Source organism: Podarcis filfolensis, assembly GCF_964270895.1.
Source record: "Podarcis filfolensis genome assembly, chromosome: 2".
NCBI lineage: Eukaryota > Metazoa > Chordata > Lepidosauria > Squamata > Lacertidae > Podarcis > Podarcis filfolensis.
The window spans coordinates 114,844,078-114,868,721 of record NC_139605.1 but is presented as its reverse complement, the minus strand read 5'-3'; the positions used below and the strand labels follow the sequence as shown (position 1 = coordinate 114,868,721).

At 42.8% G+C, this 24,644-nt stretch overlaps 2 protein-coding genes across 16 annotated transcripts in view; both read left to right on the top strand.

The window, feature by feature from the left end:
- Nucleotides 1-24,644, top strand: part of LOC310755853 (homeobox protein Hox-D3-like) — a 152,083-nt gene that overhangs the window by 28,762 nt on the left and 98,677 nt on the right. The window lies entirely within an intron of this gene.
- Nucleotides 19,823-22,704, top strand: HOXC4 (homeobox C4). Its single transcript, XM_083599473.1, has 2 exons — nucleotides 19,823-20,827; nucleotides 21,481-22,704. Exons 1-2 carry the CDS (start codon nucleotides 20,275-20,277, stop codon nucleotides 21,831-21,833), a joined length of 906 nt encoding a protein of 301 aa, XP_083455599.1. The 5' UTR covers nucleotides 19,823-20,274; the 3' UTR covers nucleotides 21,834-22,704.

The window sequence follows — 24,644 nt, the reverse complement described above, 5'->3', positions numbered from 1 at the left end:
ACGATGTCCCCTTTTCTCCATTTAGAAAAAAAATGCCATTTCTAGAATATCTCCCTCTCCTCCCCTTTCTATCTTCCATCTTTCTCTAGGAAAGTGGGAAAATCAAATTTCACTCAGGAAGGTCCCCAATAGGATGTTGCTGAAGCTCTTCCCGAAAAGAGAACAGCTGTCCTTTGTATAGGCCTACACATCCCTCAATAAAGTCTGGGCGGTGTGAAGGGGGATGATCTGAGGGAGAAGATTCTGCTTTCCAAAAGTATGATTGACAGTCCTGTTCTGACGCTGGCTTTCTGGCGACACTTTTCTTAGATGAAAACGTTCTATGGTGGCTGCGTTTCCTTTCTTCATGGTTCTTCTAACCGAGGGGAGGGCATACTTCAGGTTGGACGGATCTACTCTGTTTTTTACTAGAACATCGAGATCCACAAAATGCAAAATGTTGGCATGCGGGCGAGGGGTGCTACTGTGCCTTTGAGCACACACTCAATCTAAGATATAGCATTCAGAAGGTCCTTAACTGATCTTACAGTCCTTTCGCAGACGACTTAATTCCTGGTTCCTTCCTCCCAAGCCTTCCGTTTCAGACACCTAATTTAAGGGAGGGGGAGCCCTTTTAACAAAATTGTTGCTATTGTTAAACCATTTGGAGTAAAAAAAACCAACACAAAACCTTGCCGGTCTACTGCAAACCATCCCGAGAGAGATCCATTCGTAGATCCTGATTTACCATCTGCCCAGTCCTGTTCTAACCAATAGATCTTCATCACGGAACATGGAAGATCCTCCCCTTTCCTCAGAGATGAGTATGTCCTTACAGTCTGGATAGGCTGACTGAGAGAAATCAGAAAAGAGGAAGTTAGCAGCAGTGCACACACACTCACAAACACGTAGGCATACACACACACACACACACACACACACACACACACACACACACACTTTTCATTAAGTTCCCAAAGCCTTCATATTCTTCCACAGCAGTCTTAAACACTTCTTCAGTCTTCAAAGGCTTTCACTATTCTGCTCCCCTCAAATACCCTGATTCTTATTGGGCCACCCGAAAAAAACAAGGAGGGCAATCAATATTTCAGAAGTTTCCTTCACTCAGTTTAACGGGGCGTGGAAATTTGCGAGCTCTATGATATGTATTTGAAAGTGAGACCAGTTGAAATGAAGGAGACGGACTTCTGAGTAAACATGTTTATTGGGGTGTAAAGATGTGTAAAACCAGTCATTTAAATTATAAAGCGTTGTGGCCTAAGCCGGTAGTAAACTGACAATAATGTTTGAAGACAGAATCTTCAAACATGGGCCAGACACAAATTCTTTCTCTGTTCCTCCCCCTCCCCTCCCGCTCCCCTCCCCCTTTCTCTCTCTCTCTCTCTCTCTCTCTCTCTCTCTCTCTCTCTCTCTCTCACACACACACACACACACACACACACACACACACCCCTACCTACTTCTCCGGGGGCTAAATTATAGTCTTGGTTCCACTGGATTTGATTTGCATTCATTAGAGCAGGAATGGAAAAACCACACGTGGGTTTTCAGCATTGTGCAACCCTGCTTTCATGGCAACACTGAATTGGGAACCTCGGTTATTGGGACTGGGTTTACAGTACTGGTAACATGGGGTCAAAGGATGGAATCCAGCCAGCCAGACACTCCAAGTCCTCAAGGTGCCAGAATACTCTTTCTTGTTGGAAGATGCTTCCATAAGGTTATCGTTTATGGGTGTACAGCACATTTCTCTTTGTGTCCACTTACCTTCCACTATACAGGTCTGAAGTTTCTTGTATTTTAATGTGGATGTTCTGTGATCTTGTGTTAGCGCAAGGCAGGTCTGAACACTGAAGGTGCCTTATACCAGGTCAAATTATTGGCCCATCTAATCCAGCCAGCAGCAGTCTTCCACCAGAGGTCTTATCCATGAGCTGATACCAAGTTTTTAAACTGATATAACCAGCAACTTAAGCTGGGCTATTCTGTGTGCAGAAAAATGCCCTACCATTGAACTACTGTCCCATTCACTGAAAATGACATTAAAATCCAGGCAGGAGCTTCTAGGCAGGAGGACACTTGGGCTCAATTTTTCTTGCATACTGTTTCTTGTAGCATATAATTTACTTAGACTACATGCTAGAACTTTCTCTGTCTTATTAAGACTTAGGGATGCCAATACGTTAGTGGGAGGATGCACACAGGCCTAAAGTAAACACACACTCTGCTCCTACTCAGTATTTAGCTAGTGGAACCAAGACCATCCCTATTGCCTACAGCCAAGCCAAATGTTCTGGAAGGCCCATTATAACAGCAATGACTCCTTCTTGTGAAAGAAAAACAGGTTGTTCCTCTTTGTAGAAAGCTACAAAAATCCTCTGACCCTTACCAGTTTGGACCACATTAACCACAGGGGGCACACTCAACATCCTGACCACCCAGCTCTTTTTTTGAAGGGAGAGTGGGGTGATTGACAGAGGTTGCTTTACCTTTCCTTCACCTGGGTGCAATAGTCCAACTTATTTGGCCACAGCAAACTGAGGTTGCTAGCCTCTTAGGACAAAGTCCACTCCAGAAGCAGCTTCCTTGAGAAAGACCACACACATCTTTAATGAGCCAATGGAACGAGCCTTAAATAAAATAAATAAAAACAAAAAGAAGCAAGCAATGAAGGAATTTACATGGAGCAGTAGAATGCTATATCTCAAACTATAATTCCTTTGGAAGGAGTCCATTGGGTGTTGGTCTTCTGTGACATGAACCTACGCAGGGAACTGCTGCCTGGCGGTGTTGGGGTAGGGGCGGGGAGGTTGTAAGACAAAGAGAAGGAGAGAGAGGGAGGAGGAGGCACACTACTACTAATAGTAGTAGTAGTAGTTCGGTACCTTTGCACTCTTTAACACAGTAATGGGGAGCATAAGATGGGAGTTCACCGTATAATTAAACGGTTCCCATCTGAGGTGAGCCCATTAAAAACAAAATAAAAGGACTTGGCATTCCCTCCAACCATGCTCAGCTGAAGCGTTGGAAATCTGACTCAGGTCATAGTGCTTTTGCGCAAAGGAGATCCAGCCTTGCCCCAGGGCGCTTACGTAGGCGACAGATGAGCTCCTTTAACGTTTGTTGAACTGGGCAATTCAGCTATTCGGTATGGTTCTGCTGAGAGTATTGCAAATCCCCCCTTTATAGCTAGATGGAAAAAAGATGGTGGCTGGTGTCCTGCTAAGTCGTGTCCAACTTTATCTGAAAAAAGGTGCTGTTTTGAGGCAACCCACACTTGGACCTGAAACAGGTTTCCCCCCATACGTTGTAGTTAAGGATTATATGGAAAGCATGCATGGGGGAGATATTTGCTTTTGGCAGTTGATAGGGAGCTTGTGCTGCAAAGCGAGTTTCTTACTTAGATGGGCAGGAGGAGGAGGAGGAGGAGGAGAAATCAAAAGTTAGGAGAGGTCAGCCTAAGGTTTAGGTTGGAATCAGTGGCTTTATCACAGTTTACTTTCCCACGGCTTTGAAACGTGCCTTCATTTGCCAAACCCACGAAGAGAAATGCTGGTCCCACTAAGTAAACAGATACCATCAGCTTGGATTCTAATTCGTGCTCATAGGTCTTCACAATAGCATTCGCTACTGCCAGAAGAAGCAGTGGTGGCTTCTCTCTTCGACAGCTTCGTATAAGAATTCAGTTCATGCTGGAAAGAACTCTGTGGATTGCACTTAGCCACGATTCCTAAATTGTACCTCCACAGAGGCTTATAAGGGTACCTCCCTCGATACCAGGTACTGGAGGACAAACTTTAGGAGACCATCATAGCGCCTCATTTGATGCTTGTGCTGCCTCAATTGTTCGGAAAAGGGTATGAGCATGGGTCTGATCCATTAATAAATGGATGGAGAACCTGTGGCTTTCCATGTGTTACTACGACTCCCATCATCCTCAGTCAGCATAGTGCCTGGTTGGAAATGATGGGAGTTGTAGTCTTACAATGTCTGGAGCGCCAGAGGCTCGGTATCTTTGGATATTGTAGAAACCTATTATACAGGGTGAGTCCTTTAAAAGAGGCCCCATGGAACATGTATCCACGGGGCCTCTTTTAAAGGACTCGCCCTGTACATTATTGATTTCAGACAGATAGATAGAGATCCACCAACCCACCCACCTGCCTATTGGATTTATCTATCATATTTATATCATGTTTTTCCTCCAGGGAGCTCAAGGGGGCGTAGATGTTCCTCCCCTACACTTTTACCCTCACAACAGCCCTGTGAGGAAGGTTAGGCTGAGAGTTGGTGACTGGCTCAATACCTTCTTTCTTGGCCCTGTGGGAATTAGGGCATTGCCTAAACAGATCTATATCTATATATTTACCTATAACCACAGACGTTCTGCCAATTCATATACAGTATATATACAGTATTTAAATTATTGATCTCTGATGCAATACACATGGATCTTCATGGGTCTGCCCCCACCAGGAGGTGGAAGAGAGAGAGAAGTTCAGCACCCCATCTCAGAGAAGCGTTCACAAAGCAGTCTTTCATCTGCAGAATGGGAAATTACTCTGAGGAGTTATGATTGCAGGAAGCTTTGAGTCCCCCACCCCCATCAATTCTCTCGACTATTTCTTGGTTTTTGTTTTCTTTCCCCATAATGGATATTTGGGGGTGGCTGATACTTTCAAACTGACCTTTCTACTACCGAAAGATGGAAAGGTACCTGCAAGATTTGTGTCCTCCTGTGAAATCAAAACTATTTCCAGAATGACAAGGAGCATGCCCGGAATGGGATCACGTGGTCCTTGTCCTCCACTCAACAAGAGGAAATAACATATAGGCGATGATATATATGTGTGAAAGCCAAACAGAAGAAAACATGTTGTGACTGACAGAGGCGATGTGACATTCACACGTCTGCCACATTCCCATTCTTCCCCACCCCCACCCCGCCTTCCCTGACACCATCACCTCAAGTAATTCTGTCAAACTTCATTAGTCAGAGCTTGATATTTTATTTTACTTAGAAATTGTGTATCCGTTTGGATTTTTTTTAAAAGAATAGAAATATGACTATAGACCATGTTCTGCCACAGGTAGAGAGGATCACACATTTTTATGAATCACACATTTTATTAATTAATCTTATTTAATTAAGATTATTATTAATATTGGGAGCTCTCACGTGGAAATCTTTGTAACTCATGGGTACTTTCTTTAAAATTATTTCCGAATAACTGGGAATAAAAATTGAAGGCCATAGTAAACGAGCTCAGTTTTTAAAAAATCACATGAGTTTGTGATGTATATAAAAAAAATAAAATTAAAGTTGGAATGTTCTGGGAGGAGGCAGGTGCTATTGTTGAACAACAGCAGTTTCCCACATTGTAGTGAACTAGACGCTGCTTTTTAATGGGAAGAGGAACTATTTCTCTACCTATCTGCTTAGAGTCTCAACCAGGACTTCCTCTTATTTGATAAAAAGAAAAAAGAAAGGTGACGGAATGGAAGAGTGCTGTTGATTTGTTTAGATACCTATCCCTCCCTATCTCACTGCCTCAAGCCGACTAACAGTCGGTCACAGAGCAGACGGCAAGCAAAGGGCTAGCGTTCCCTTGCAAGTTGAATTGCAAAATATTTTTTTTAAAAAAAACAAAAGCCATCAATGTTTGAATAGCTGAGCAGAGCTGGCTGGCGAGGGATCATCGGACTGTGTCCACTTTGTAAGACCCGAGAGTTCTTGCTAGATGTGTATCCTTGAGGGTTCCAATAAGGAAGTGAGACGGGCGCTCAGGGCTTGGCCAAAAGCATCAGAAAGTCCTTTCAGAGCGCAGGTTATATTGAAAGCCCTTTGGGGTGGGTGGATGGACGGGAAGAGTCAGAAGATAAAGAAATTGACCAGGTGCAGGGTTTATTTGGCGAGTTTTTGCAGAGGAGTATCCTAGAGGGTTGAAACCTCATGTTTTAGCATTTGAGACAACCTTCTTCCATTCCGTTGACCATATATGCGTTCAAGTTTGTAAACATGGGAATAATAACAATTCTCGAGGTTGAAAGGGTAGGGAATGTCCAACACATACCAATAGTACCCACCTTCACTGTATATGAACACATCCAGCAGCTGGCTGTCAGACAATGCCATCCAATACGTGTCTTCTCAAAAAGTCAACCCCGTTGAGTTCAGTGGGTCTTACTCCTAGGTCAGTGTGTGCCTAGGACTCCAGCCAAAGTATATTTGCTTTTAAGGCGCTGCAAACACACCGACGGCACATCCCGTGCAAATATTTGCTGGGAGCAAAGTTTTAGATCAATCGCGATTGCCTAAAAGACCCCAAAAGGTTAGCCCCACGCACACCTCGTGAAAGAAGTACGTACCTAGATGAATTTTATTGCCTTCATATCCTTATCAAGAAAGGGAACTTTCATGTCGTTCTTTCGTTTGGACCATTCTCCACAACACACAAACACCAGTTTATTTCCATTTCCTCTTCTCTCCCGTCAAGTCTTTGGTTTCCATTTGAGGGTATTGTGAATGGAGTTCTATTTGTATATCTCCCGTGGGAGCCTTATAAATTAGAACACTTTAAAACGGCTAACAGTAAAGAACAAGAAACCCATTGAGAATATTAATTAATTTGTAGGAGAGTGTTTAGGAAAATATATATATTCTCCTTGAGAATAGTGTGATATGTTGAGCAATTCAGCAGAGACGTGGGGGATGGGGCATTTTCGTCTTTGGGAAAGTATTCCTGATACCAGGCTTCTGCTGGTATTCACTCGTTTCGCTCAGTACAGCTCTTTAATGTATGTGTGTGTGCTTGCTGCGTGCGGTGTGGGGGTTGTTGAATATATTATTAATTGCTGTTTGTCACTCTCATATATGTGTATGTTTATGTATGTGTGTGTGTATATTATATATATATATATATATATATATATATATATATATATATATATATATATATATAATTTTTAAAAAAGGAAAGTGAGAAAGCGTCTATCTTGCGTCTATGCAAATTGCATTGATTGACTGATTTGCTGCTTGTATTGATTTATGATCTGGTTCTGAAAGAGCTTCTCTATCAAATGGCGTTTCCATTCGGTCAAGAGTTGAAATCCCAGTTATCGATTTTGTGTGCGATTGTGGTTTGCTTGACTTGCAATTTCTGTCTTTCCTGCCAGTTACCCATATTAGCCCTGCACCATATAACACCCCCCCAATGGTGGTAAATGCCCTTTTGTCGTTGCCTCTGCTGTCGCTGTCGCTGGTGGTGTTGTGTGGGTGGGTTTATTCTAGTTTTAGAGAGGGATAACCTTTCGAGGGAAAAGGAAACGAACAACCTAATGCTTGAGGAAAACTCAATAGCACAAACAAAAGACGAGAAATTTGTGTACGGTTGATTAGGATAGTTAATAAGCTATTTGTCCATCCATCCATATGTCTATCTAAAATGCCTGCTTGAGGTTTTTTATTTTATTTTTTGGAGTCTAGAAAATGGGAAACAGTAATTTGCAGTAGCCAAACTTCCGATATCCAGTTCATTACATCTTCTGCAATGTCTGTCTACATTTAGCCATCTAATAACATTAATATTAATATTATATGAATATTGTATAATGTAATACGCAAATAGTGGAGAGGGAGAAAGAGATGTGTGGACAACACCTAGACCTTACACACACACGTATACAGAAATAGATTAATACAACTACCAATAGGTCTCTACGTGATATTTCCTGAGAAGTACAGATTTTCCCCTATTCATGACTCAAAGATGCAACTATAACATGGAGGAAGGGGGGGGAGGGGAAGCGAATCACTACTGTTGACCTTTCTATTTATTTTCTGAACAAGGCAGGATTAGAGTTTGCTTGAGTCTGGAACATAAACAGTTGCAGTAACATGAACTGTAATGTAATCTATAAGCATTTGCAGGAGATTTGCGAAGCCTCTCCAGCTGCATGCCTGTGGTAAAAGCACTCCTCTTGCTGTCTCCGTCTTTTCAAGGCAGGAAACTTTCTCCCCCCACTTTCTCTGTAGTCTTCTTCATTGCAAGAGGGAGGTTTCAAAAGGGGGCGGGGGCGGGGGGGAGAAAGATCAAGTAGAAGACCCCTTATTTCGAAAGCTATGCCCCCCTCCCTTAAACCCATGCAATTGTTGTGGTCTCTCTTCCACCCCATTGCCTCACCAGGTGGCCTATAATAATATATATACAGCCCCCACCCATCCCCTCAAATAAAAGCAATGGGTAAGCTAGACTTTTATTGCAGGATCCTTTTCCACTCAGGAAAGGGAGTGGGTCATAAACGCAGGTAGGTGTCCGGTTTGATCTGTCTAATCGCAGGAAGCGGGGGCTGGGGAGATGGGTGACTTCGAGGTTGTAAATCCCACCAATCTGCCAGCTCCCTTTGCTCTCCCTTCCTTTCTCAGAGGTGCTTGTGAAAAGATGAAACAAGCAACCAGGAAGGGGGTGGGGGACGGCGGCAAAGGGGTGGGTGGGGTGCAATAAACCCCCTCTTTAGCTCTGGTGCAGAACGGGAACGGAACACCATCTTCCTCTTTACAGCCGCGCTTTAAACAAACACTTGTGTCTCCTGCCTGGGATCTCAAGACAAGTTATTTGTAGTTTTGACTTCTCTTAAGGCGACGCATAATAAGGTTTAAGACCCTCGGTAGTTAAGATGGATGCGCTAAGGAGCTTTGCAGGCATTCCGGCTCTCCCTTGGATGGGAACTTTATTTGCACTAAATACGGCACATAAAGCAGAGAGACAGTGAGCAGAGCCTTTAAAACAAGTGGTCAGGCTAATACCTCCTGCGGGAGAGAGAGAGAGAGAGAGAGAGAGAGAGAGAGAGAGAGAGAGAGAGAGAGAGAGAGAGATCTCCAACCACAAGGCATCGCTTGAAAATGTCCCTTTCCCTGGACTGAGATGGAAGATATAGCCTATTGCGATTATTCACAACAAGGAAAAGCTTTCCCCCCTCCCCTTTCCCCTTCTCAGTGGGAGCGAAGATGTTCCCAACCCTGGAGGGGAAGAGAGAGCCGGTGCGGGGGGTGAGGACAGGCAAATAGCAAAACGAGTTAGAGTTGAGACCTCACGAGGTTCGCTGCCATCAAAACCTCTCTCTCTCTCTCTCTCTCTCTCTCTCTCTCTCTCTCTCTCTCTCTCACACACACACACACACACACACACACACACACACACGGGGGGGGGTGGGCTTCGTGTGTAACATCAACTACCCGCCTCGCGATGCTGAGAGCCAAACCTCCATGGACATAGGCTCAGAGAAAGAGCGTAGGCTGTTGATGAGGGTATATTAGCTCACCTGATTAGAACGCTGTAAATGAAGAAAACAAAGAGATGAAAGGAATCCCCTTTACTCAGGACTACTGATTTATGGGAGTGGGTGGGTGGACTGCTGTGTGCGGAAGGAATCACTCCCTTTCTATGAACGTTCACTACTTTCTAATTAGTCTATCTATCTATCTATCATCTATATCTATCTATCTATATCTATCTATTAAACAAGCTAAGTGACCCGACAACAGCAAAATTACTTTTTCTTTTTTCTTTTCTTTTTTTACGGAAAAATACAGTTTCCATATGTTTTGAGGAGTGCTACTCTTAACAGCTTTTGAACAAAAGGCACTTCTTTCCTTCCTTAAAATGCCATGGCCTCAGTAACAGAAGGGTATGACTTGAGCTCCAACAGGTATTTTTACACTCTCGTTTACAGGAAATAAAAACAGTCCTGTTTCCTGTTGCTACTGCTGCTGCTGCTGTTGTTATTCACACTTAAAAGACCATCGCTGGTAAATACATGGAACACTCGGAAACTTGACATCTGGGTTCGTCAGTTTCGTAGGTCGACGGTCTGTCGAAACGAATTCCTCCCAAGGATGTTAATAGGAAAGGGTGGAGGATCCTAGGCCTTCTATAGGGGTCATCTATAGGCGGAGAAGCCATGTGTGAACAATGCTGTATCAGATCCCCTTGACATACTGCAGAGAACGCATATATGTATTCTGGTTTTTTTAATCGGGGAGACGCACTAAAGTGGACTGTTATAAGGAGTAGCAGCTGCCATTGTGTTCTGTTATCCTTCCACGCAACTTACTATTATTATGATTGTTTTCTCACCCATCATTGCGGCATCTTGGTATTCTACATCCCAGGGTTTTGGATTCCCACTAAAGTTGGGGTTTGCCATTGTTATTTGGAGAAGCCCATATTCATGGCATTTGGTGAACATGATGAGAATGTGAAGATGCTTAGTATTTCTCCTTCTCCCCCACCCAAATAAGGCAACTGATTCTTTTTCCTTAATCAAGTCTGCAATGATGCATCAGAGGCCTGGTGGTGTATATCATTCCTGAGATTTCTCTTGTCTGACTCCACAGCTCCTTTAGCTTCTGTAGGCTTGACTAATGACAGCTGAAATTGACAAAGCCTGCAGAATTATAATCGCCAGCCTCAGCTGGGAGATAGTTATAGACCCTCCTACATTTATTTAACAACAAAACATTACCTCACACCCCCCAACACATCAGCCTAAGTTTCTCTTAAGTTCCACCGCCTGCACTGTACTTACAGTTTACAGCCTTCTCTGAATTGCGGGAACTAATAAACGTTTTATTAAAAGGTTTTGATGGATTCACCTTTGGGATTAACTAAGATAATAGTTTATTGCACTGTGAAAGATTAAACTGAGAGTACCCTGGTGGGGAGAAAATAAACATTACAAATAACGAAGCTCCTCTTTAAGCATAATGCACCATTGTTCCCAGACTCAAAATATAACTCACATGATTTTTTTTTTAAAAAGGAATTCAAATAGCGTTTGATATTAAAAGGTAATTAGAATATTCTTCCTAGGCAGTCACAAATATCTGTTTATGTATTCCACATCTTTCCTTGGTGGCTTTTGGGGTGGGTAGGTGGCGGTGGGTTTGCAGTGTCTGATCGATCAGAAGATCAAATTAAGCCGGAATGATCATGGATGGGCGTCTTGTACATAGAAAGGGGAAGGTTAATGGACTAAAAGAATCCCAGAGTGATCATTCTGTAGATGGGCTCGATGTCTCCCTTGTAAAGGAGGTTCTCCCACACATCCAGTCCTCCAAATATTTGCACTTCCACAGAGCTCAGTAGAACCTACTCCTCTGCAAATAGGTGGACGAGAGTCGCCTGGATTGCCTTAGAACACACATGAACGCATTTTAATGTAGGGTCCCGTTTCTCCACGCCTTGCTGTCCATACTGTCAGAAATAATTAGAAAAATGGAACTTACCCAATGCTTTCTAACGAGAGAGAGGGGTTCATTTACGCACATCCATGTTCAAAAATCTGGAGCCCTCTGTTGCTGCTTTTTTGTTGGCGTTATTGTGGAGGTACCGAACAATATTTCTTTTCAGTGTGCGTATAAAGTATATGCAATATATTAAAATCTATGGCCCTTTCCAGTATGTACACACGCACCACAGTTTAGCTACGTGTATGTATATATGAATCTATCCCAGAACGTGCCCCGTGGCACTTGTGTGTACATTCACACGCCTGTGAGTATAAACTGGAAAACGCAGGCATAAAATCATAGAAAACAGCCGTGTTGCCAACTATTTCTTTGAATAAGATAAGTGCCTACTTTCGCGAGGAAACTGGCATTCATTAAAGAAGCAAAGCAAAAACGCTTTTAGTAAGGGGGGTGGCTATCCAATCCATCACAAGCTTGGGAGCAAAATCTGGCAGGTCTCCCGCAATTAGGCTGTGCACACCTACACACGTTTCCCGAAGACCACTGAGATGTAATGTTTTCTCTGACCTTTACTTGGGGGAAAGTGAACAGCGCCAATTGCCCTCTATCCCTGCATAATATCCCGCAGCACCATATCCTATTGCTCTGTGCTTAAGGGCATCAGTTGCCACACAGTTCCCAGGCATCCCTACATCTTTCTAATCAGAAGGATCTAATGGGAGACTCTGCTACAGCTTCCTGTTTGTGGACAGCATCACACTCCCACGTGGAAGTGCCACCACCCCAGTGACACGGACCATTCATGCTCTTTGTGGATAAAAGTTTGTAGTATGAATTTTACGTCACTCTAAGAGTTCATAGATCGATATAACCAATAAAATGCAGTCATTAAACAGAAAACATATAGCATCAAAAATAGCCATCTAAAAGACCCTGCAGACATTGAACTCGAGGTTATGTTAGAAACTGGGTGAGCTGGGGGATTTCCATTTTATTTTCACACACACACACACACACACACACACATTCCTGCTTTTCTTCTGTCATGGAACCTAAGGGGTAATGGCATACATGTGGTTTCCAGGTGGTCACCCATCCAAGAGCTGACCATATCCAGGCATGCCTTAGCAAGCTGGTGGCCTCATGGACCTTGAAACCAGTTACAGTACTGTCCATCCAGAAACAGACAGTTGCTTTCTGTGAGAGCTGCTTCACATGAAGGTCCTGGTGAACATGGGTATTCACCACTGGACAACTGGAACATCATGAGACGATTTACATACATCAGCTGAGACTAAGGACCACAGACAGAGCTTTCATATCCCCTGCCATTGTCTTTAAAAAATACACATAGTTTTCAATAAAGTCAGTTCAGACGTGCAGATACAGTTCTTCGTAGCGAGAGGCAGGGAACGAAGCACATGTCCGTGTGAATCAGCTTCCGGACTTCTCCAGCCACATAAAGAAGGAACCTCAATTTTCATTTCTCAGTATCCATTAAAAATGTAGCAAAAAAACACTACTTTACAGCGCAAACCTATGCACAAGTATGTCCCGCTGTGTTCAGTGGGTCTTACTCCCGGGTAAGTGGGTGTGGGGTTGCGGTGGCACCCTTTCTGCTACCACGAAATTGTGTTGGGTGCCACCAACCCACCAACCCCAGTGTTTTTTTGTTTTGTTTTTTTAATGTAGCAAATGTTCTGCTTTTTAAAAAGCCACCTCCTTTGCTGAGCCAGTCTTAGGTCCTGTAAAGCGTCGTTGTCCGCGCCTCCCCCCACCAATTAATATTATAACTGAGCCAAGGAAGGAATTATAAATCTGGGTGTGCTAATTCTTTAAAGAAAGCTATTGCCAGTGTCGTACACAGCAGTAGCAGCCTAATTTGTGTACGTGTTTACGCAGCGCGTAATAAATGTCAGCTTCCCCCCGTGAATTTTTTCATGGACATTTAAGGAGTTTTCATTCTCTTTTCCTGATTTCCCCTTTCCCCTTCTTTTAAGTCTCCTGTTTTCCTTATAAGCTACTCGGCGTGTCCTGCAACAGGGTGATAAGATATGCATCAGCGGTATTTATAGGGCTGGAATGAGGGGGTTCTCTGTGTTTCTGTAATTGGACGATTTTGAAATCCTTATCTCGGTTTTCAAAAGACAAAACCCTCACAGGTTTTCATTCTTCAATGATGAGGGGATAGGCCTCCCCCCCAGAACCGGCATACTATGGAACTCAGCGTTCGGAGTCAAAGTAAATACTGTATATTTTAAACTATAAAACCAGCAGACAGTTAGTTCCTAAAGGAGGTTTAGGCGCAATCCTATACCATTTTACCTGAGAGCCAGTCCCATTGAACTCAATGGGACTTACTTCTGAGTAAGCAGGTATGAGCTTGCTTTGCTTAATGATCGACCGTCATGCAAACGATCCACAGCAAATTATACAACACAAAGAAATTTAAACAATTTTCTTTCTTGGCTCATTTTTAGTCTCTCTCCCCCATCCTACTCCGCCCCAGTGCTAAAACTAACATTAACATTTTAATACGTGTGGATTAACTGTTCAACCTTTTATTTAAAATCTATATGTAGTCATCAGGGATTTGGTACCATGTTTATTTTTTTTAAAAATCGCTCACCAAGCTTAGCTGCATACAGTCTATTGTTAGCTATAGGTTATATAGCTATTATATATAGCTGTTGTTGTTGTTGTTGTTGTTGTTGTTGTTGTTGTTGTTATTATTATTATTATTATTATTATTATTATTACAAAACACCCCAGTAAAGCAAACATGATTCCTACCCAGCTGAAAATTATTGTATGGACTCTCGAGTAGGGTCAGTCTTGAAGAGTTCATGAACTGAAGCTCTTCGGTTAGCCCCCCAAATAAATAAATAAATAAATGGATTTGCAATATATATTCGAATCTGGCTTCAGCTGAAAGGGTGAAGCAAGCGGGCTAGCGGGGAGGGGGGAGGAGAAGGCGGGCGGGGCGATGCTTTCGCCCAAATCAGATTTTGTTATTGTTTTGAGTGGGTGAAAGGGGTGGGATGGGGTTGGGGGTTGGGGGGTGTAAGGAAAGGGAAAAGAAAAACCAACAATTTCTCCAGCATAAAAATGAAACATCATATTCGTTTGCCTTTGGGCTTCATTTTTTCCCTTCTACATTATAACTAGTTATTGAACTCGCTAGAAGATCTAAAGGCCATTTGCGAGGAGACAAATTTCAATGGAGGTTCCCCATCAATAACTCCTTGGCAGTGACCTATTGGATCAAGTCAAACAGTTGAGGTGAAATTCAGGTCACGCCGTCTAAGCAATATTAAAATGCGTCCACTTTTTAAAAAGCCACTTTCAACGAGATTTGAAGAAAATTGAATTCCTGGGAGAGGGAGGGAGGGGTAAATGGGGGGTTGGGTGGGGGTTGGGGTGCTTGCGGAAGAGGGAAGGAGAAGATGGTTTGCATATATGTGCTTTTTCGAACAAACAGGAAGAGTTCCTTTTTAAGGGTTTTAAACGGAGGAATAAATATTTATAGGCGTTTGCTTTTTTGGAGAACCTACAAGGGGTAATGTGTGTATATGTGGTTGTGGGTATTTTTATTTTTATTATTTTTTTTACTTCTGGTGACATGCTTTGGTTATTCAAATCGGTTTGCACCAACTCATTACTTTTAGTGACAACAGATTTAAAGAAAAATCAATTAAACATTTGCATATTTCTTTGCATAAATTAGACCTGTCTCTTTTCATTGTGGGGAGCGGGGGAGAGAGAGAACACCCAATGATTTTGTGGCACTTTATGCTTTTGTTTTTAACTTTTGTTTTCAAATGAAAGTGTAAATAATTTTTTATTGTTTCATGGTATCATAGAAAGACCAACTTTATAAAGATATACCCCCTCCACCAGAAAAAAAGCTGTATTTTGACTCCCTTCCCCTAATACACACTTTTAAAATCCACTCTTTGAACTTCTTAGAGGATGTTGATATTTTCTAGAAGAGGTTACAATACACGCACTGAAGTTAGGAGCGAACCCAATTTCAAATTGCGGGGGGTGGGCGATGCAGAAAATACATTCTTGGATCTGGATATTTAGTCAGAGGGGAATATATATATTTATTATTATTCATTCAAAATTAACCTTCCTTCTCAGCACTGTATTTTAATACTATATATTTAAAAGCCTTATAATAAACTGAAATAAGTGAGTAATACACCGAATCTAAAACACTGGTGGGGGGTGTGGCTGTCCTCTCTGCATGGCCCCAGTGAATTTTAGTTGGACTGCAGCCGATTTTTTATGAACTGATCATTTTGTGTCTCTCCCCATTTTTTTAGGGGGAGGTAGTTATGCGTGTGACCTTAGCTAGGATGTGGCTTTCGTGACAAGGGGCTTCGTATTAGTATTATTATGATTACTAAACAATGAAATAGCAAAATCTCAGTGGCTAGGCACTCCCCCCCCCATGCACAGATTGCAAATGGCTAGAGGTGTAGGTTACCAAGCGGTCAGTATGGTAATGGCTCGCACAATGAATCCGCGGGGACAATGAACACTTATTTTTCTTCCGTACTGTCAAGTAGGCGCTTTGTACTCAGAAATGGTCCTGAAATGGTAACCAGATAGACACACCGCTTCTTGGCTAGGCTGGGAATTAAGGGACAGGAATTATTTAACCGAGGTGGTGTATTTCCCTTCGCCATTGCCACTCAGAATGATGATGATGACGATGATGATGATAATAGCAATAATCCGGTTTTGCCGACATTGTTCTGCGGGTGGGAGAAACGGAGGCCAATCGGAGAGAAGTGGGAGGGGTACTGGAGAGACAAAAGAGGTTTGTGCCCCACTAATTCCCCCCCTTCCACACGTCCTTGGAGCCTTCTTTGAAAGAGACAATAAAAGGGAACTCTTCCAAACACTTAAGAGAGGAATACATGCCCCCCCAATAGCTTTAAGAAAAATATAAACTTAAGAAAAATATAAACTTAAAATATAAACTTCCTATTTTAACAAGGAAAGCAGAAGGTCAGTGAAAATAAACTACAGGAATGAAGTGAAATAAAGAAAGAGCAATCAAGTCCACTGGGGGAATTTAAAAAAAAAATAAAAATAGAAAAATGTGTGATTAAAGATGCAATCCTGTCTACACTTCCTGTGTACTTAAAAAACAAAACAAAAAACTTTCGCGTAAACATAGAGAACCTTATTTTCACATTTTGCTTCTGGATCCTGTGTATACATTTACTCGGGGTAAGCGTCACTGAGTTCAAAGAGACTTACTCCCGAGTAACTGTGCATACAGCCTGGCTCTCTGCATACTTACTCGATTTGCAGTGTGATTTGAAAGGAAGGAAGCTCTGTTGTTATGAAAGTTACTCAACTTCTAATGGATTATGTTCAGGAATGGCAAAGCTGCCCTTTCATTCATGTGCATCTACACAAATAATTAAAAGTGTAAATATCGAAGTGTAGGTTTAGGTGCAGTAGGTGATTATTAGGATGACCCAGGAAAAGAAAAAAAACACCACCCACCAGGAATGCTGAACTACTTAAGAAGCTGGTGGTTCCAAGTTTCTAGCACGTTCTTACAGTAGGCAGTCTACTCAGGAGTCCCTTTTGAGTTCACTGGAAAGTAAGAGCCACGCAGTTTATAGGCATTTAGTAAGTGTGCTTAAGACCGCACCCTCAACTTGTAGATCTTCCTCTTCTTCCTCCCTCCCTCCCTCCCTCCCTCCCTCCCTCTCATATAATTTGAATTATGCTGAGATTAATTGATAATGGGTCCAATCCCTCCAATGTCCAGCATTTTAAAATCCCACCGAATTTAACTGCAGAGAGCTAAGTAGATGCTTAAGTGAGACAATGGGACTACGGAGAGAGTGTATGCAAGGTCCTTTAATCAATCAGTAAAAGGCTGTATAAATACTAACCCCTGCTGCTGCTACTACTACTATTACCAGTAGTAGTAACAGCAGCAGAGCAACGCAAGGGGAGCTCATGTTAATGAAATCACGGTTATACATCTCATGGAATGAGGAAATAGTAGCTGTGGCAAACACGACCTCTCTCTCTCTCTCTCTCTCTCTCACACACACACACACAGAGTATCATAAAAACTCTGAGAATCCGCCCAGAGTTCAGTAGTAGTAATAGTAGTTGCAGCAGCCAGCAGTACAATCACTCTGCCACTGGAAAGAACTAGACACGTGCCAACATTTTTCTGGACTGTTCACAATGATTTTTGAGGAAAAGGAAATAAAATTGCCTCAGCTATCCACGCGCTTTGGCCAGTATTATTCCTGTTAAGTACGCATGTCAGTTTAGACTACCAAAGTAAAATAAAATAAGAATGGCAGTTTCCCTTTTTATGAGTTGAACGGGCAGAGTTAAATGTAAGAGATAACATGAACAGGAGTTGTAAAGCTTGCCTGGTGGGAAAGGCCAGAATAATACCTCTGACATTCATTTCTCTATTCTTAGACTTGAACCGTCCTCTTCTTCCTCCTCTTCAGGAATCAACCGGTCCATAAGCAAACAGGTTGACAGTTCTCTATAGATGGATTGAAAGCTACCCATGTACAGAGATGTGTGGCACCAGAATAAAGCAGCAAGGAGGGACTTGCCCACTTACTTAGTGAATGCATTGATTAATAATAATAATAATAATCCAATAGGAACCATAAATGTTAATAGCTATCAAAGAAAGTGGAAGGTTGTCTTCCATAGCTCGGTTCCCAAAGCTGCGAAAGCGTGGATCCCATCTTGATATAAGCAAGGGATCCTCTCAGAAATATGCAAGCCCTACCTGAAAAGGGCTTAGCTTGTTAAACGACTTTTTAGGAAGTCTTGACAGCTGCTCTCCTTTCCCTCACGCCACATCCATGAAAAACAAACAAACCCCAAAACAAAACAAAAAAGACATTCTGGAACACATCAGTGGGGGAGGGGAATACGCTTCCCATCTTCCCCCAGTACCACAAAGGCCACATTCTCCAGTCGTTCATATGCACCCTGTAGAATCGAAGTTGTGTGAGCGCCTCAATCACAAATTCGTCTCTAGGGGAGTATATGGACGATGCAGAGCCTTGTTAATGTCCGGCTTCCTTTGATTTCCCCTTAACTGCTAGAGTTATAATTAAGATTTCAGCTATCCAGGGTAGTGTGTGTTTGAGTTCCTTTAAAATACACATGCATTCTGAGGAAGGGCAAACAGATTCAAAGTGTGGGTGGTGGTGGTGGGGCTTTGTTACAGCTAGATCGTGAATAAATAGTTAAAATAACAGGGAAGGTAAAGCGTGCTTCTGATAATAAAATCCACAATTGCTACGTTTTTCTTGGATAGAAGGAACAGCAGTCATCGCAAACACAAGCTCACACAAGCCCTTGCCAGAGAGAGAGAGAGAGGGAGAGAGAGAGAGAGAGAGAGACCTAACAATTTCAAGTGACTGATTTATGGCGTTTTACAGCCCCATAAAAACTGTTACAACCAGCCCAGAGCCTCCGACACCGCTGGCACATTTAGTCTAATAAATAAAACATAAACAGTTAACTTTATGTGTCACTTTTATTGTTATCAAGTAAAATATTGCAATGCCCTGCAAGCTATGATTTTCAACTATAATTGTTATCAAGCAGTACAAGGGATTAATCCGACTCTCTGTGCCCCATCTTCTTAATGTAAGCTATAGATAAAGCCCTTAACTGCAATAACTGCACTCTTTAAAATGTTTGCATCACAGCTTAGCTTCTTTAACCCACCCAGGGGTCTGTTTATACAGGCATATTGGGAGAGGAATTTAACAGCGCCTTACTTTTTTCTGTCCACCACCCCAAGCTCCACAAGGAAGTCAGATGTTCTGAATGGACTTTAGACACATGCTTTCCCATTCATCCGTGGCTATGAAGGGGAAATCATGGCTACAGTAAATCTTGTATGAGGATCCATATTTCTTCTTACCTACCTACCTGCCTCCAGACTGGATGGGAATGTTTGTGTGTGTTATCTTTTCCATAATCATAACAAAACCGAGCCTTCCATTATTTAACCCGGCAAGAACTGAAAAGCACATCTCTGCTAGTTCCCCACCACTACCAGCACCTCATAAACTTTGTCTCCCCAAAAATGGTCAGAACTGGGTGGCTGGTGGTCTTTCCATCTGGCTGACTGGTACTTCTACTTGTTTCAGCTCACAGGCACTAGCAGCTTCTCTTGCAACCAAAGAAGATCACCCTTAAGCAAAGGTTGATGAGCATTTCTAGAGAACTCCAAATGACGCAAAGATGATTTGCATATCCCGCTGCTCTTTCTCTCTCTCCCTCCCCCCCCATCTCCTTGCCTCCCAGGTAACCTGCCTCCTCCTTTGTGTCTCTTCAACAAACAATTGGATTACAAATACTGAACTGCCTTCTAGTTTTCGGGTTGTTTGCATTGTGCGTAGGGGGTGGGTGGGTGGGGGGAGACTAGTACTGCAGACAATGACACTAACCATGTCCTAGGGGGAGGAGGGAGGCAGGCGGGGGCACCTCATTCCCCCTACAGCTTTTCTTTAAGGTGAAGCAAGCAGAACGATTTCAAGCATGCTTCACTATCTGCAGTGCAAAATGTTACTAGTTCTTCCAGATTAAGACTCATTTAGCTACTGGATCCCTACAAGAGAGGACTTGCTGTGTACCTGAAAAAGGGGGTGGGGTGGAGAAGAACACAGGAGCTTTCCCTGCACACCATCTGTCTGCCAAATAAATGAGTTTCCTTCCATTATCCTTCCATTCACTTACGTTGCCTTTTTAAGAAAAGAACGTTCTGTTTGGCAGCAAGATAACCCCTTACACACACATACACACGCACGCGCACCTCTCTTTCTGAGTTTAAGGGGACCACACAAACAACAACAAGATCGCACACACACGCACACGCACAGAGGCACAGGCACACACTCGCGCACACACAAATTGGATACATTTTGAATAAGCTTTTGGTTCCTTATCCGGGGACTAGCTCGGCTGGCGTGATTGGCGCAAATAGTCACATGGTGAAACTAACTTTACGGGGTCGCCAGCTAGTAGGAGGGTTTTATGGAGCAGAAAAACGACAAAGCGAGAAAAATTATTTTCCACTCCAGAAATTAATGATCATGAGCTCGTATTTGATGGACTCTAACTACATCGATCCGAAATTTCCTCCATGCGAAGAATATTCGCAAAATAATTACATCCCAGACCACAGTCCGGAATATTACAGCCGGACTAGGGAGTCCAGTTTTCAGCATCATCACCAGGAATTGTACCCTCCACCTCCTCCACAGCGACCCAGCTACCCCGAGCGCCAGTACAGCTGTGCCAGCCTCCAAGGTCCCGGCAACCCCCCAGCGCATCAAAGGGGCCATGGACCACCACCCGGAGGCCACCATCTCCCCGAGAAACCACAGCAGCTCTGTGACCAAACGGCTCTCTCCAGCGCAGCCACCTCGCCAGCCCCAGCCCCTCCAGCCTGCAACCAGCAAAACCCCGAGCATCCTAGCAGCACGGCCACTAAGCAACCCATAGTCTACCCATGGATGAAAAAAATCCACGTCAGTACTGGTAGGCAACTTTTCTCTCTCTCTCTCTCCTCCCTTCCTTCCTTCCTCTCTCTCTCTCTCTCTAGTGTGTGTGTGTAAGTGCGAGAGAGGGAGAGAGTATGTGTGTTTTTCTCCCCTTCACACCATGCTTGCAAGCTCTCTCTCTCTCTCTCCCCTCTCACTCACTCACTCTTCTCCCTCTCTCGCTCCTTCTTTTTCCCATCTCCTCCTTTGCCTTCAACGAGAGTCTTTGGGTTAGCACAATTGAGCTGGATTTACGACTCCGAGTGGGTAATTACACCCACCATAAATTTTATAGCCAAGCTAGTCTGGGCAGCCCCAGCCATGTGGTTCGTTCTGTTATGTATGTGTGAAACTCCAAAAGGCTTCGCGAGGGGTGCATAAATAATTCAGGCTCTTTTCAAGCCAGGGAAACCCCTTCTTATTAGAAGAGAAAGTCTTGGGTTCTTTATAACCCATTTAGCTGATGACTTTTTTCTCTCTCTCCCCTCTCTCCTCTCCCCCCCTTTCTCTCGCTCTCTCCCCCTCTCTCTTTCCCCTGAGCCACTGGAGATCTGTCTTTCTCTCCCTGTGCATCTCTCTCTCCGCTCTCCTTCCCTTGCCTTTCTCTCTGTCTCTGTATTCATGCTCATCTTTGGGTGTTTTTCCCCCCAGTGAACCCCAATTACAATGGAGGCGAGCCCAAGCGATCCAGGACTGCCTACACCAGACAGCAGGTCTTGGAATTGGAAAAAGAGTTCCACTATAATAGATACCTGACGAGGCGGAGGCGCATCGAAATCGCCCACTCCCTGTGTCTCTCGGAGAGGCAGATCAAGATTTGGTTTCAGAACAGGCGGATGAAATGGAAAAAAGACCACAGGCTGCCCAATACCAAAGTGAGATCTACGGCTCCTACCAATTCTTCCACCAGTTCCATTCCTGCTTCTTCCAACGCGGTTGCTAGCGAAGAACATTCGCAAAGCTCATCTCAGGACCAACGAGCAGAGGATATTACAAGGTTATAAACAAACAAACAAACAAAAAAGCAAAAGCAAAACAAACAAACAAATACCCCCATTAAAAAAAATGACTCTGATTATTTATAGAATCTAATATATATCTATATATTTTGGTTCTTTTTTTTCCTCGTAGTTTTTCCCGTGCTTAAATATATTAAGAAGAAAAAAAGAGAGAGGGGAAAAAAACCCACACACAAAAGAATGAGGTCTTCCGCAAAGATCTCAAGCTTTAGGTGCATGTATTAATTAGCATGAGAGGTCGGGTGAAATACCTGCTGGTTTTGTTTTGTTTTTTTAAAACGCAATTTTCAGGGTTTTATTTATTTTTTAAAAAGGGAAGGAGTGGAAGGATGAGCTATGTGTGTCTGTGTGTGTCTGTGTGTCTCTGTGCGTGTATGTTGGGGTGGGGAACACAATGTTCTGTTTTAGATGAAAAATCGGGGCATATGCTAATAATTACACAGGCAAGGGAAGAATGTAGTTATTTTGCTCTGTGCGTTTACAAATGGAGAACAAAAAAAAATGGACCATTGAAGGCTTTTTTCCTTCCTTTTTTTGGTATAAATGTAGGAGAAAGATTTTTTTTTAATTAAAAAAACAAGGGGAAAAAACAGCACAGGAGCTAATAGTAGCTGGTAAACTTACGGTTTATTTCAATGTGAAGAAGGACTCAAAAGAAGAGAGAGAGGAAGCGAGCCAGCGAGAAAGTTGGAAGGAAAAGTCAGTAGGTAGATTTTTTCCCCCCTTTTGTCGTGGTTCTTTGTGTTTTTTGGACATGATTTGACATGAACATTGTAAACTTGCAATAAAAGAGTTTTAGTGTATATGTGAAAGTCCCCTTGTTCAATAAAAACCAGTGAGTGTGACACAGATTTGACTTTGGAATGTCTGGTGAGTTTTTTTCCTTCTTTGCTTCATGCTATATAGAGAAAACGTGGGGGAGGGGGGTGGAAACGTGTGACACTGATTTCTTGAGCTGTGGATACTTTCTCAGCTAAGTTTAAGAAGCTTGGGTTGGTTTTTGTTTTTTTTGTTCTTTTAAATACAAGGCTATCAGCGCCGTAGTGCATGTCACTGAAGTCAATGGCAAATCTCCCATTGATTTTAGGGACTGTGGCTTGCACCCTCTGTACCCTGTGACATCACAGCATGTTTGACCTCAGATTCTACTAGGAAGTCCTAGCCTTAGGAGGTGTAAATGTGCATTTTAGTAGGCGACCTGTCCATAGAAATCAGGCTTTGTGTTGCTGTTGTTTATTTTTTAAAAATGCATCTGTCCTCTCCTGTATTTGAGCTCCTATCCATTTATTTAGTAATCGTAATAATAATAAAAATATTGGAGCTTTCTTTACCCCTGCTTCTACTGCCTGTATAGCTAACAAGCCCCTATTCCTGTACGTTGAATAAATGCTTAACATTGTCACTGTTGTAGGTATTTTATAGAGATGGATAATAGAGAATTCAGGATTTGTTTACATCCCGGAGGGAAGTAGAAAGGGTGGCTGGGAAGAGTGTAATACAGATGTGTTTGCACAGTGAGCACTTTTAGTATGTACTATGCTTATATGTGTGGATAGGTAGATAGACAGACAGCCAGATTAGCAAGTTCCTTTTACAACTCACATTTTTCTACTGTCCTCGCCTCAGAGTGGCAAAGCATGTGACTGAAGTGTGCTTTCGTTTATACCTCTCTTAGAGGCTTGTTTAATGTTGTTTAGTTGTATTTCGTAAATATTGTAGCACCCCAAACTAGAAACCAGTTAGTCTGAAGTAGCAGGATCTAGTCCAATTTATTTGCTATTGATTTCAATGAAATTTCAGGCGCCTTTAATAGTCTGCTTACACAGAACTAAGTTGTGGGTTGAGCTGTATTGCAGTTCCCTGTTATGGGTATCAGTAAACAGCCAGGCAACTCTATACTGGAGGTGGAAGCAGAAGTTCTGAAAAGTGGCAGGGGGTTTGAAGGGGAGTTGGTTCCGTCACTTTATCTTGCCCCCTCCCTCAGTTATCAAGACAAGCAGATCTTTTCAGCACCCATGGTAGAAGGAAGAGGCAGGGAGGTAGGAAGTGATTGACAAGATACAGATTATGGCAGCGATCTACATCTCATTCAAGTTAATGCAGAACTTGTATTGATTTTAAGTAGGCCAGAATTACACATAGTGGCTGTAATCCAGATCAGTTTAGAAGCTAATGGTCAAAGTGTCATGGGTATCAACCAATCAGGATGGCTCTTCTCTGCCTGTTAGTAGTATTCCTTTGAAGAAACTCCGTCTCCTTTTGCATAGTATGAAATAAATCCATTCATTAACATAATAGCTAGTCATAAACCTTTAACAGTGTTTTCACAATTCCAGTTTTTCGAAGCAAGCGAGGGGAATGTTGAGTGTGCATGTTAGCAATTGCTTTGAATGTTTTCTTATCACTCTTGGGCCTCCTTGTTCACCCTTACTACATTAGGTCAAGTGAGGGGAAACAGGAATCTCACTCACTTATTTTAGAGAATACCTTTACTGAACGTAGTGGGATTTACTTCTGAGTAAGCATGCATAAGATAGGGCTGCAAGTTAAATCTCTCAGGTGTCTGTCTGCTTGTTTATCTGCCCTTCTGTTACACAGACTTAGTCTCCCTGCTCTATTGCTAGGGTAAGATAAAAGAGAACAGCAACCAGTCCCCCCCCCCGCCCCCGATGGTTTTTACACACCCACACAAACACACGCACTCTGTGCATATAAATGGTAAAGAGAACAAAGGGAGGGGGGAATCCTAACCTAGGAATAATGGTGATGCCAACTGAATGGCCATATGTTGCAAAG